Source organism: Periophthalmus magnuspinnatus, chromosome 19 (genome assembly GCF_009829125.3).
Source record: "Periophthalmus magnuspinnatus isolate fPerMag1 chromosome 19, fPerMag1.2.pri, whole genome shotgun sequence".
In the NCBI taxonomy this organism is placed as follows: Eukaryota; Metazoa; Chordata; class Actinopteri; order Gobiiformes; family Gobiidae; genus Periophthalmus; species Periophthalmus magnuspinnatus.
The window spans coordinates 5,933,337-5,947,041 of record NC_047144.1 but is presented as its reverse complement, the minus strand read 5'-3'; the positions used below and the strand labels follow the sequence as shown (position 1 = coordinate 5,947,041).

Genomic DNA, 13,705 nt, shown 5'->3' with positions numbered 1-13,705 from the left:
TTAGCTTGACACTTTCTCACTTTAGCAGAGAGTGCCCACTCATACACCAACTCTAAATGAGTTTTCTCTGCTGCATATGCTCCACAACTCAACTTAAAATATAATTTAGTCGTTGAATCACTTGCCAGATGCTGGTTTATTGAAATATAGGGCAATGTTATCCCATTCCCATCGGTTATAGAGTTCACATCCAAGTTGAGTGAAATATTTCCATCTAAGCAGACGGGTATTGCAAAAATTATGTACTAATGTAGTTTCTCAGGCTCAGGATACCTAATAAGATTAATGCTTCTGCTCATATTAAAACCAGTAATTTATGGGGCACAATCAGAAATTGGGTATGCTTAATCTTAGAAGTACACATGGTTCAATTCTCCTTTCGGCCAAAAAAAAAAATCCTTTTGTATTTAATTCATCGAAACACAAGCTTTTCTATGTGAATAAAATGTGCTGAATGTGTCATAATTAAATGTTAGATAATATGCACACTATTATCAATGTTTGAACTGTAATAGTGATCATAATAAAATAAGAAATTGCCACCTTGTTGGGGGATATGACAATGTATCACTTTAGTTAATCATGTGATTAATTACAGTGTTCAATCTACTTTATTTTATATTAAAAATAAACACCAAAGTGTTTTTCTATATATATATATATATATATATATATATATATATATATATATATATATATATATATATATATAATGTATATCTTGATTATAAACAATACGGACATTTAATTTGTGCAATTTAATCTCAGTTTATTCTTATAAAGTCTGAAGTCTGATCCAAACCACATGTTTTTACTGATAGAGGGTTGGCTGTGGCTCTCGATTAAATTGACCAAAGCTGATTATTGTTTAAACAATTGGACATTGATCCAATAAAATGTTGATTGCTTGCACTGCCCTAACTTGTATAGTTTAAAAACATTTTCCCATCTTGCCCTGTCAGTCACATACTGCAGAATCACTGTGCCAACTCATACCATCTTCTTTACTTCTTCAATTAGCCTGCAGCTCCTATCATCTGAGCTCGGTAAATAAATCTGATCGGGCATTCCCCAGTTTATTAGCCGTGGGATTGCTGACTGCAGCACATCTCTGGAGGGACATAATGGAGTGCATACAAGAACAGTCTGAAGCATGTGGATAGAATATGGCCCCATTGTGTTCCTGCATTTAGACAACAGAACATCGAGAGGTTGTGTTCATGCCTATAGTTTAAAATTGAGCTGGAAGGCTCAGGTTAGAATTCTATAGTAGAAGCTGCTGTTTATCTGTCAGACTGCAGATTTGTCGACCTTGTTTATGGTCAATCTCTCTGTAATTACTCGGCCTAATCTCATGAAACAAAAACTGGAACAAAGTTCAGTGTCTTCACTGTCATTATAAATAAACAGAAGTGGAATTTTATTTGGATATAACTTCATAAAATGTCATTATTCAAACCCAAAGACGTGATAATTGTCAGTTAAAAGGACAAAATATAGCTAGTTTGTGGAGTCAATCCCCAGCAAATAAGAAGATTGAACATTTGTGGATCATAAGTTGTTATTTTTTGTTGTTGTTTTTATTTTTTTTTTAAATGCATTGGTGCATTTCCAAAAACACTCCTCTACAATTCTGACTGAACCACCTGAATGATTAGCTACTGTTGTCCTTTAACTGTCCCTCCTCACTCATTTATTGTCCGGAGAGGCAACAAACGCAGCTCAGTGCATGTTAATATCCCCGCTGTGGCCCTCTTTATCCATTCAGAATGAGTCTGCTGGGGCTTTTAATCATGTTATTGCACTGTAAGGAAAGTACTTCTTTCATTCTCTTTACAAATCAAACAACAGCAATCACAGGAGTGTACAGGGCATGATAACCGAGGATTTTTAATTCAAGCTTTAATTAAATGTTTTCCTACAAAACATAGCAAATAAAATGATGAAGCCACTTGGATCTGTGACAAAACATCTTCACCTCAAAACTTTTGGCCAGTTGACAAAATAACCATTTCTTTAATGCGTGGATGACTGATGAAAGTGACCAGATGATGGAATTCGTTAGCATCATCTGTGTAACTCATCTCGCATTTATACTAACTCATTTATTTTTTATTGTGTATATGTATTTATTTCATTAGGCATAACAAATTCTTAGTGACCTGGGACCCTCAAAGAGATGCACGGGTATATCCTACATGTATTCGCAGTTATAGATCACATTCTGGTAATCCTGTTTTGTTGGGTTTTGTTTTTTTGTTTTGTTTTATTCATAACAAAAAATGTACCAAAAGTTGTCATTTGATGCCAGATTTGTGTTCAGCCAGTGTCACAATTCTCCATATTTCACGATTTGATTGAGCTTCATTGTAGCATTTCCTATTGCAGCTTTGACTCTATCTATAGAGCCACAGGCACAGTCAGCGGCTGGTCTCACATCAGATTAGCTTCTCCTTGTTTTGTAACTTATCCCAACAGAGACATGTAATACAAAGAGTGACCCATAGCTTAAGGGCTGCCTGCAGTGAAAGCTCTAGTGTAAAAAGTTTGAGCCCCAAGATTATACTGCGCTAGATCCTACTGGCCTGACCCATAATTTACTAACATTTTTGCTGTGCATTTGGGAATTTTGCAAGCTCACAAAAAGATTTCCCAACTCCAGAACGGCAACAATAAACAGTGTACTGTTTGAAAGTGTCAATGCGGTACTGCAAATACTTGTCTCATCTTGAGCTGCTGCTGAGTGCGAAAATCCTAAATGTTAAATCCCCCAAATCAGAAGAAGACACGACAGGCCTGTTTAATATGCACTGTAGCCGCCTCTCAGACCCTCCTACGGAGCAAACCTCTTCCTCCAGGCTTTCTCCTCTTCCTCACACACAGATGGCAGTGTCACATCCCAAACCAGTGGCTTTTAGACGGAAAGAGATTTAAATAGAATCACTGAAATAAAGTCACTTTAAACGTCAGAACATACAAATGTACATCTGATGAGTGCTTTAAATGGTAACAAAATACTATTGAATGAAGTGTAAATATACTCAAGACTGGGCCTACAGCCCAGTATTGTGTTGTAATATACATATATCTGTGTAACTAAAATGAATCTTTTCATGAATATTGGTTAGGAATTATGCTTGACAGCAAGTCCACATAATATGTAAAAGTGTGTTTTGTAGTCATTGAAAGCAGACAATTGATTGTAAAACAAATTCTAATTCCTTGTCATTGACTGTGTTGGTAGAGATGACACCACGTTTATTAAACATATTAGTCCCAGTTCATTTCTTGACACCTTTTGTGTGTTTTTAATGTATATTATGACATGCTTTAACTCAATTGTTCAGTCTTGACATAGGCTATTTTTAAATTTTTATTTCCACACATTTGTTTTTGTCACTTTCCACATTAAGCATTAATTACATTCATCCTATATACAATAACCCAAACATCATTACAACTCCAGACAGCATCTGATTATTCCATCAATATTTCATCAAAAGGCATTCCACTTCTCCGCTACATAAAAGCCATAAATTTATCTTGGGCATGTTGTAAATCTCGACACAGTACAAACTCAAGAGGGGAGACAGCTGCACTTGCTCTACATTATTTTTTTTTAACAAATCAGATACCAAGCTGTATAATTGCAACTTTGTGTATGTCTAGAAATATTGAGGTGTAGTGAATCTTGTCATAACTTGAGCTGAGGTCCAACCTTCAAATTGTCCATAAATCCAAGTTGGGAAGTGTCTAAGGTGTCAGTGTGGCGAGATGAATGACTCGGGAAGGCGCTCTTGATTACCATCTGTCTCTCCATAATCATTGCTGCCATCGTGGGCTGACAAGGCGTTCTTTAGGGCCCATGTTTATACCCAGTGTGCGCACAGAGGAATATGAATGTTACTACATGCATTATAGATACCAGATCACAACTGTGGCAAAACTAAAGCTGTGATTCAAAAGCAGATTATTTAGTTTTTTTGGGCGTGCTTCTTATCAGCTCATTTGCATAATTGGAGGGAGCTGACAGTAGCGGGCGAGGACAGTGTCTGCTTAGAATTCTGTCAGAGTAGCTTCTTCACGTGATCAAGGTGTAGCAATGCATCAAGAATGACACGTTTGCTTAGCACCACAGCAGGCCAATGGGGAGTTCGCACTTTGGATATCTGTTGATTTATAAGGATTCAAATGGTCATATCCCAAAGATAATATTATGACTACTCACAAACAAATGAAATGATGGGTTTAGATGACATCACAGCACGCTATATCGGCAATGCTTTATGGAGTTGTGGAACGGGTTAGATGAATATTGTCATTATGCACATTTTTAGTGGTATCTGGGTCCTAATCATCAAACTAATTCGAAAACAACCAATAGCAACAGTTGTGGTATTTCTTGGTCAGTAACAAATTGGAGACAATTTGAACAAACGAAGAGTGCATGGTGAGTTTATAATAGCACAGAAGATATTATGTAATGATGTTGCTCAATTAGTTGAAGTGGACTAAATAAATAATATCACTTACTATTAGAGTCTTGGATTACACCTGAGTTGTGCTTCTTCTCATAAGCTCATCTTCATATTAATAAAATGTCCTGGTGATAAACTGGCAGAAGCAGGGATGCCAATCTGCTCCTACGACCACCTATCACTCACTGCAAACACCACATTTATACTAAGTGTTATGGCTTTGTAAAGTGGTTAAAATGTCTTGCCTATGGACACAATGGTAGTATGCACTAGTATGAGCGAGAATCGATCCTCCAACCTTTTGGATGAGTGCTCTAACCACTAAGCCAGTGCTGGCCCAAATTGATATTAAAGAGGGTTGAGTTTGCAAATGCAATTAATCAGCATGTCATTATTACTGTAACTAGACCACCTCCAAGGCATCATAATAATTAGTATGTAAATTTGTAGGTTTTCTACTGCCCCCTTGTGATTAGTGGGGAGTAATGGCTTCGTAATCGCTCTTTATACACACTGCTAACAGAGAAAATTGCCCCTATCTCGCAATGTGTGCAGAAGATATGATTAGTTTGTGTTGTCTACCTCGATGAAAGTGCACTGGCCTATTACAACCCTGTCTGGGCCCATGCTCCATTATTTCTTTATGATTCTCCGCCTTATATCTCTCCAGCCATGAGACACCGCTGCACTTTTCTATTAAAACAACATTTGGCTGCATCTTTGGCTCCCCTCCATGTCCACATATCCCAGATTAGACTGTCTCATGAATATAACACGAGGCAGCTTCGGCAAATTATCCTGTTCAGCAAGATCCACCTGCTGCTTTTGATTTCCCCCTTTTAAATGCCAGCTTCCTGCAGGAAAAATCTATTCTGCCTATATCCGCCTTTTGGAATATTTTTGCAGCCTGTCTGGCATTTTAAGACAATAAAAGGGTATGTGAAGGTCAGCTGATAAAGCATATAGTTGCTCTCATATTTAGCCGTAAGCAAGGTGACTGAGGATGACGAGGCATTGTTTTGCTTGGCTCTAAAAAGCCCACACTAAACACTATCTATATTCCCCATGCATTTCTGTCTAATCTTTCTTTCTCTGTGTCTTTGCAGGCTCGCTGACGGTGTCCATCACGGACATGCGCGCTCCCGTGGTGGGGGGCTCCGGGGGGGTCTATGCACTCTGCTCGGCCCACCTCGCCAACGTCGTCATGGTAACGGCAATCATAATCGTCGCCTACATTGTTCACAAAAAGCCATTCAGTGCAGTCGAAATGTCACTTTGAGACATTGAGTGAGGAGACGGATAGCTAACCTCCTGTTACAGACCTGTCATATTAACGTGACAAAAATTTTTATTGGTCGGCTGTGAAATATTTTATGGCCCTTGTGAGCTCTTAGTCAAGTGTCAGCAAAATAGAGGATCTCAATGGAGCAGGGACACTGAGGCTTCATGTATTTACAAGCTTATAGTACCCTTCTGAAACCCTAGCTATAATGACCAGACATTCTGTGCTCTTGAGAGGTTCTCAATGTTTTACATTAATGAACCATTTCAACGCTGTTGATGTTTTATTATCAGTCATTATGGGTAAAATATAGTAGACTTTGCTTGCACTGCATTTTAGTGGCCACCAAAGTAGCTAACCAGAAAAAAATATAGGGTATTCTCCCTTAGTGACCCTACCTGTTAGTCCAGTCTTTGTCTATCTTACATGTATGTGACCACTAGCTCAGTAGCCAACCAAATCCTGCATTTTAGTCTTGTTTAATCTGTTGCTGATATTCAGTTTGTTAAATTTACATCTAATTTCAGATTAAGCAGCTGTTGGAACCAGCTGTGGAAATACTACCTTTTCTATTAGACTATTACTCTGTTATTAATTTAGTGTTGACAAGCTGACACCATTTGTTTGTACCGTATCTCCATGTTTGTCACATTATGAAACTAAATAATGAGCTATTTTAGATGATACAAGATGTGCCTGACAGCAGTGTGTAAATAATTAAGATACATAGATTTAGAATATGTGTAACCTATTTTTGACTCGGGTTATCATACTTTTTTGTTTTTAATATCTCAGAGTTACTTATTGAATTCCTCATATTTTAATAATTACCGTAAACAACTGTATTCAGGACGAGCTCTTCCCAGGGTGCATATTGTTGTGTCACACGAGCGGACTGCACATTCCCCTTGGCGGCGTTAGACAAATCACTTTAACTAACCCTCTTCCTCCTCAGTGCGGGCAGTGGACAGGCCAGCATGAGACAGGGGCGCTGATGAGCCCGAGAGCTGAGACTCACAGACTATAACTGTTACTACCACACCCAGCAGCGAACAGACAGAATGCACTGTTTGATGTCTGCTAGGGAAATCCTGGAAGGCACGTCCCACTTTGATAACTTTGTTTTATGTTTTAAAGGGAAGAGCTGGCATCTTCAGTAACTTTCCATTTGACATCAGGATTTATCAAAGACATTTTAATGTGAAGCGAAATACTACGGGAAAGTGTCAGAAGAACACATCTCCAAACATCACACTCCTTATGTGATATATCTGAAATGCAAGCACTTCTGTAAGCCTCTGCACCCCATACCTTCTCAGTGTCAGCAGCCTGATAATAAGATTTCCAGCAGACAAAATGGAATGGACGTCTTCTATAGATGCATACCATATCTCTGCTCTCCCGCCGAGGCATGTCAAAGCAAATTGCCTCCCATCAGAAAGCGGCATCAGTAGCAGCTCAGTGCTATTCTGTAGCTTACCTCAGCAGCACAGTGACGGCCCTCTTCATTTTGAGCATACGGACTTACACAAACTTTATTTCATCAATCACTGCTCGACAGAACAGAGAAACAATGGGGGATATTATCACAGCTGGAGATCTGAGGATGGATATGATTAGTGCAATTAGTCATAATGAACTGTGTCTATTTTTACTGCATTGAAGTTTTCACGATGTAGTGTCCCTTTACACTGTGGTAAATATAGTTAATAATCAACATCAATACTAGAACAAGGATGGAATAGAACAATTTGAACATTTAAACTTTTGGCATAGAATATTATCACTCTCTTGCTGCACTAAATCACAGTATTATGTTAAAGTTAAATGTCTAATCAGAAATTAACATCCAAAGTGGAAAATAACTCAAAATGTGCAATATTTTTGTGCATAACTGTCCAATGTAAATAACTTTTTTCAACAGTGTTCCAAATAAAGTATATTTTGGTGAGCCTAGTTTAGTATTACATAAGACCGTATTCAGCTCTATAATTAAGTTGATGCTGATTTTTCTCATTGTCATATTGCAAGTCCACAAACTTTTAATGGGCATTTAACAGTTTTTCCTGACATCACCTTACCTTATAAGCCCTTGTCATTCTATCCATACAATAATCCCATGTCCTCCTCCAGTGTAAATTCTTGTGTGACTTTGCTCATATAAGGCTTGTGTATGCCTGGTGATATTTCGCACTGATAGGACATTTTTGCTGTGTGTTGCAGAACTGGGCCGGGATGCGCTGTCCGTACAAGTTGCTCCGCATGATCCTGGCTTTGGTCTGCAGTAAGTTCAATGCAAACTGTTGCAATGTATTGTCATATTTTGTTACACTTGTCAAAGCCTCTTAAGACAAGTTAAAAAGGGAATATCAAGTTTTGTTAAAATTACTTCATTATTGCTTAATTCAAGATGTTAACACATTTTTTACTAAGATTTATTTACTCGCTAGACTTACATTAATTTAGTCAAAAATGTTTCCGACTTGGTTTAATAAATTGCTTCTTTTTTTTCCAAGTCAAATTATTCACTGATGTTGTGAAAAATAAAATCGCAATTACCCCGTTGGCAGATTTATTTTCTTCTGTCCAGCTAAATTAATTGGAACCATTTGAAATGTTGTGAAATGAGTTTAAGATGATATGCCTTATAAGCAATTACGTCCAACCAATTCAAAACTACTCAAATCCGGATTAATCTTTTTAATTTAAATAATTTTAATCAAGACAATACTACTTACTACTTTTGACAACCCCAGGCCTCATGCAATATACTGGACATGTTGCTTGGTTTTGGAATGTCCTTTTCTCCATGCAAAAGCCAATGCTCTGACTTTCATTTGTGAGCAATATGTCCCTCCATCTGTCTTGAGACTGCCGCCCCCAAACTGCGACTGGAGCCCGTCGTCTCTGTTGGAATGTGAAAAGCTCTGTCTGCCTCTCACAAACACAAGCGGCCGAGTTTCAAAATAAAAGATGACACATTGTTGATGTCAGTGCGGGGGCAGTGTTTGCTCTGGTTTTATGGTCAGTTCATCAAACATAGGGATAGTCTGAGACAGAAGAGCTCTTACTGTGGGGGGAACTTGCCTCTCCACAGATCTGACCTGGAACTTGGCCTGGAGGAGTCACCTCCTTGTCTCTATGGAGATGGATAGGTTAAGGCCATACTCTGGAAACTTCCATGCAAAGTAATAACATCTTATGGAGAAAAGCAAGTCCAGAAAAGTTACATAATGGACCATTAAGCTGTGATGTGCATATTCTCTTAATGGTTTTATGTGCTCCATCTGCTGGTATTTAGAAAGTCATATTAGAGAAACATGGTCAAAAAGTCAACTTTACATCAGCAAATCTGTTCAATTTTTTTTAATAAACTTGTATCTAAAGTCTGACATATACCACGCGACCAAAAGTATGCACTCTCTCCTTACATGGTCATATACGTGCAGTGCAACTTTCAAACTATATAGACATTTATTTGTAGACGGTTACTGAATGCCTCTGCAGCCCTGTGGGGAAAAAACAAGCGAGATTTATCTGCAAAGGTGAGACTTCAGGCCACTCAATTTCTTCAGCACCGACTTGAGTAAATAATTTATTCATGGACACTCTGTTCCTTCCCCAAACTATTGCCACAAAGTCGAGAGTGCACCATTTTATTGGACCACAGCCCAGAATCTGAAAAATTAACATGTCTGCATCAAATATTGAGACGTTTTTGAAATCACATGAATCGGTTTGGAATAGGACCTAGGTCAATCTTATCCCTTCGCACTGTACGTAGAATCACTCCAATAGCTGGTAAAGCTAAATGAAAATGCTAGTGAAATGCAAAAGTCTGTTGGATTTGTCTCAAAAACTTTAAAGTTACTTAAAAAAAAATATGCAAAATCCACTTTTGTGAACTTTTAACAATGTCATATTGGTGTCCCTCATCATTAGTTTACTCAGACTTGTATTTCGATTGATTCATGGATGTTTGAGTAACTCTGCAGTTTCTGAACATTCAAATTTGAAATTTGAATGTTCAGAATGTACTTTTACTTTTTTAAGTCAGACTTTGGTCATATGTGTAGGGTTTAAAAATGTCACTTTCAATCTTTCAATCATTTTTGCAGTTTGCATTGAACAAAATATAAAATAGCTATCATTGCATATTATAATTTAATGCTAATATAACCAAATCAATCATAATGTGTTCTATAATTATCATATTTTTATTGGTATCGTGGTGTTGCTCTTGTCCTCTAGTTTACTGTGTACCTCTCTGTTCCACAGTGAGCTCGGAGGTGGGGCGTGCTGTTTGGCTCCGCTTCTCCCCACCCCTTCCCTCATCGGGACCCCAGCCCAGCTTCATGGCACACCTGTCGGGGGCTGTGGTGGGAATCAGCATGGGCCTGCTCATCCTGCGCAGCTACGAGGAGAGCCTCCAGAAGCAGTGCTCGTGGTGGGTCATCATCTTCTCCTTCATCACCTTTCTCCTGTTTGCCATCTTCTGGAATATCTTCGCTTATGAGCTTTTAGGCGTCCAGATCCCTCCGCCCCCCTGATGAAGGCCTATCCCCTCAAAATACAGACTTCTACTTAGCCCCCCTATATGCTGGGTTTCAGATGACATCACAACATTTTATAGGTCTGTAGTGAGTAAGTAAGTTGTGGGCAGGCGACAAAACAAACTAAAATGCACATTGTTAGTGCTACATGATCAGGTTCAACAGTGTTTTAATTTTGGATATTTTTTAAAATCATAAGTAACAGGAATTACTGGCTCCTGTCCCCCGAGAGAGTAACATCACATTCCAGAATCTGTCTGACAAGAATCCTTTTTACAGTACTTTGCAAATCAAAGAAATATGTCTCTTTTATTAAAGAGGGTGTATCAGTAGCAACAAGTACAGGTCACAATCCTCAAATACTTTTTGAGGAGCCTTCTGTGTATGTTTTTATATACGTTTCAGTCATATCACCAGCTTTAAGTGAGCATTTAAGTACTGTGCTCTTTACATCTCATATTTTGTTAGTTTAGAAAAAGTTAGAAGGAAAACTCCAACAGTTGAAGGAATTGAATCTAAATCAGTTTTACCCTTGTATGAAAAATGAGTTTTAGCACAACCGCTAAAGACCATTTGTTTCCAATAGGAGGCAATATAGCAAATATTAAAGTAGCAGTAATTAGTAGCAAAGAGAAAAATGATACCTGCCTTATTTAAAGTGTTCGCTGTTACAGGTGCTTTAATTTGAAGACATGTGTAAAAGTTGATCTGACACCTCATTTCCCAATATAGGGAAGAAATCTAGTATATCTATCCATATAGTTGAAGACATTTTCTCTCGTATTATTTTACATTGAACTTACACTGTGCTACAGCATATTTGACACAACAGAAATAGATAGTTAAAAAAAAAAATTAAAGCTGAAATTCTGGATGGTGATTACTCCAGCAGCAGGTTTTTGAGTCCTATATATTTACAAAGGCACATAAAATATGCCATGTGACTCTGTGGAGGACACAGATGTCCTTGAAACAGGCAAACTAAACAGTTTTTAAACGTCAAAATCACAATCCAAATACTAGCTTCTGCCGTTGTGATGGACTTGACTGGGGCTCTGTCATCGCCTGACCTTTGACCTTCTCTCAGAAGTATTGGAGTCTTGGTTAGACCCAGTCTTTACCTCATTCTTAGGGACTGTATACTTTTGTAAAGGAATGTATCTATAAGAAAAACAGTGTTCTAAGTTGTTCCTTTGGTTTGATGTGGATGTGTATATTGTATGTTAATAACTAAGAGTATATTTATTATTTGTATTTCCCTCATTCATTGGAAAAACCTATGTTTCAAATGGTGCAGAAAAAAAATGATGCCATGATTGTTCTTCTGAAAATAGTCCATGAGGCCAAACTGGACAACCCATTTGGTTTGTTTACTGTTTAACAGAATAAGCCATAGAAAGAACTTATCATACAAGGATTTTTGGTTTGAGTGTTTGGCAACCTTAGCCAAAACCTCATTGTTTTCATATGAAAAGGATAAACTGTGTGAGATATTTTCATGTAGCGAACCTCATTTTTACAGCTTATTCATTTACCACTAATATAAGATGCAGCTATTTTTGCCAAGTGCCAAGTCCTCAACTTTATCCCCAATTCCTTGTTATAATATATGAACTCTACAAAGGAGAAGAGAGCAATTAGATTTACATGCTTTATATTTTTACAGTTATTGAATCAATAGTTAATTTGACTGTCCACTGGATTCTGGTGCCAAGAGTTATAGATTTGCCAATTCTGACAATGGGTCATAAATACAGTTCAGAGCATTCGCTTCTGCATCAAAGTGTCCAGAGATATGTTGTTAGTGTCTTGCTCAGTATAAAAAGACAAGAATAAGCCATTTTCACATAATAAGACAGTATTCACAGGTAACGAACCTTTGATGGAAAATGACGTATACTAGGGCATATTATTGCTTGGGATAGCAGAGTTACATGATGAATAATGCATACAATGAAGATGAAGGCAGCACCAGAGAGGAGGTTAATGTGCCTCTTTAACTCTAGTTTTATAGGATGTAAAAAGGGCTAGTAAAAAAGGCTGTGTCTTTGAACATCACTTTAGCTGTTAAGATCCCCCTCCCCTCCCTGTTGAAGACAGAAACCAAACAGGATAGGCATTCCTCTGAACAAGTTGATACTATTATTAATAGGTCATCAAGTAAAAAGTGAAACCTGGATTAAACTCTAGTTACTACAATGATGATTGTAGCAGAACTGACTCAACTGTAGATGCCTGTCAGGTGCACATCAGTAACAAGAAGAACTTTAAGGAAAACTGTAAACATAACATTGTACTTTGATAAACTTCTGACAGTCTGCATGATTATAATTTAATTGCTGTTGTTTTTTTTCTTATTATTTTGAAGATCAGAGCAAATGCCTGTGGGTCTATTGTGATTCCCATAAGACATGTTTTACTTGATATACTCATATGTGCCATAATCTTAACTGCCATAGACATCCTGCAGACCTAATTAGTATACCTCCCCTATGCTAATTCATAGTACTGTTACGCCCAATGCCTTGGACTGCGCACAGTGTAGGAAGGCTGCTTTGCTGTTTGCTGCATGCACGATATACAATAATTAACAAGAAAAAATGAAAACAAATTAAAGTCACACTGCAAAATATCTTAAGTTCATTTTAACTACAGTCGCTCCCCTCAGTCTAATTTCTGAGGCAAGAGTGAGTAAGAGTGACCCTCATGACCCAACTGGGCAAGGAAGGCAGCCAGATAATAATATTGTAGGTTACCTGCTAATAAAGCTTTAGTTCAAAGTGCCAAAATGACCTTAGACAGAGTCAAATTAGTTGTGCAGGAAATATGAAATTATTAGTCACATTAACATGACTGACAAGCACTGAGGAGTTTATGTCAGTATTTATACTGTCTAAACTGCTATGGGTAATATGAAGTTTCCATTTGTCTGAAGTGAAGTGGAGATTTGTTTAAGATCAGATTCAGATATCTGTGCTGCTGCGGTCGTCCTCATGAGCTGCTCACTTTTATCAATGAAACAGGTGCCAAGCTACAGGTCCAGCCTCTCACAGACCTGAGGTTGTGCCAACAGCGTTTACACAAAGAACAGGCAGATGAAGCTATTTTTCTCCTGATCATGAATCTAAAGGAAAGCTAAATTTACATATGGATAATGTATATATATATATATCAAAGTCCTCATTAATGATTCACTCTATTGTACTTTTTAAAAGTTCTGAACAGAACAATTTTATATTGTAAATATGTACATATATACATATATATATTGTTTTATTTTGTACCGTTCGTTGTACTTTGCTTTAATTTAAAACAATATAAATAAAGAATACTGTGGCAACATCCCACTGCTTTTGTGTGAACCGATGTTCTTCTTAAAATATTTATTTGAA

General features: G+C 37.6%; 1 protein-coding gene across 2 annotated transcripts in view; it reads left to right on the top strand.

Moving 5' to 3' along the window:
• Nucleotides 1-13,659, top strand: part of rhbdl1 (rhomboid, veinlet-like 1 (Drosophila)) — a 36,920-nt gene extending 23,261 nt beyond the window's left edge. Inside the window, exons 6-8 of one of the 2 annotated variants that reach the window (XM_033984841.2) lie at nucleotides 5,585-5,685; nucleotides 7,984-8,044; nucleotides 10,039-13,659. In XM_033984841.2, coding sequence (XP_033840732.1) covers nucleotides 5,585-5,685; nucleotides 7,984-8,044; nucleotides 10,039-10,310 — 434 coding nt within the window. In that variant the 3' untranslated portion in view covers nucleotides 10,311-13,659. The remainder of the gene's footprint in view (nucleotides 1-5,584; nucleotides 5,686-7,983; nucleotides 8,045-10,038) is intronic. The other variant, XM_033984842.2, reaches the window with a different exon arrangement.
• The last annotated feature ends 46 nt before the right edge of the window (nucleotides 13,660-13,705 follow it).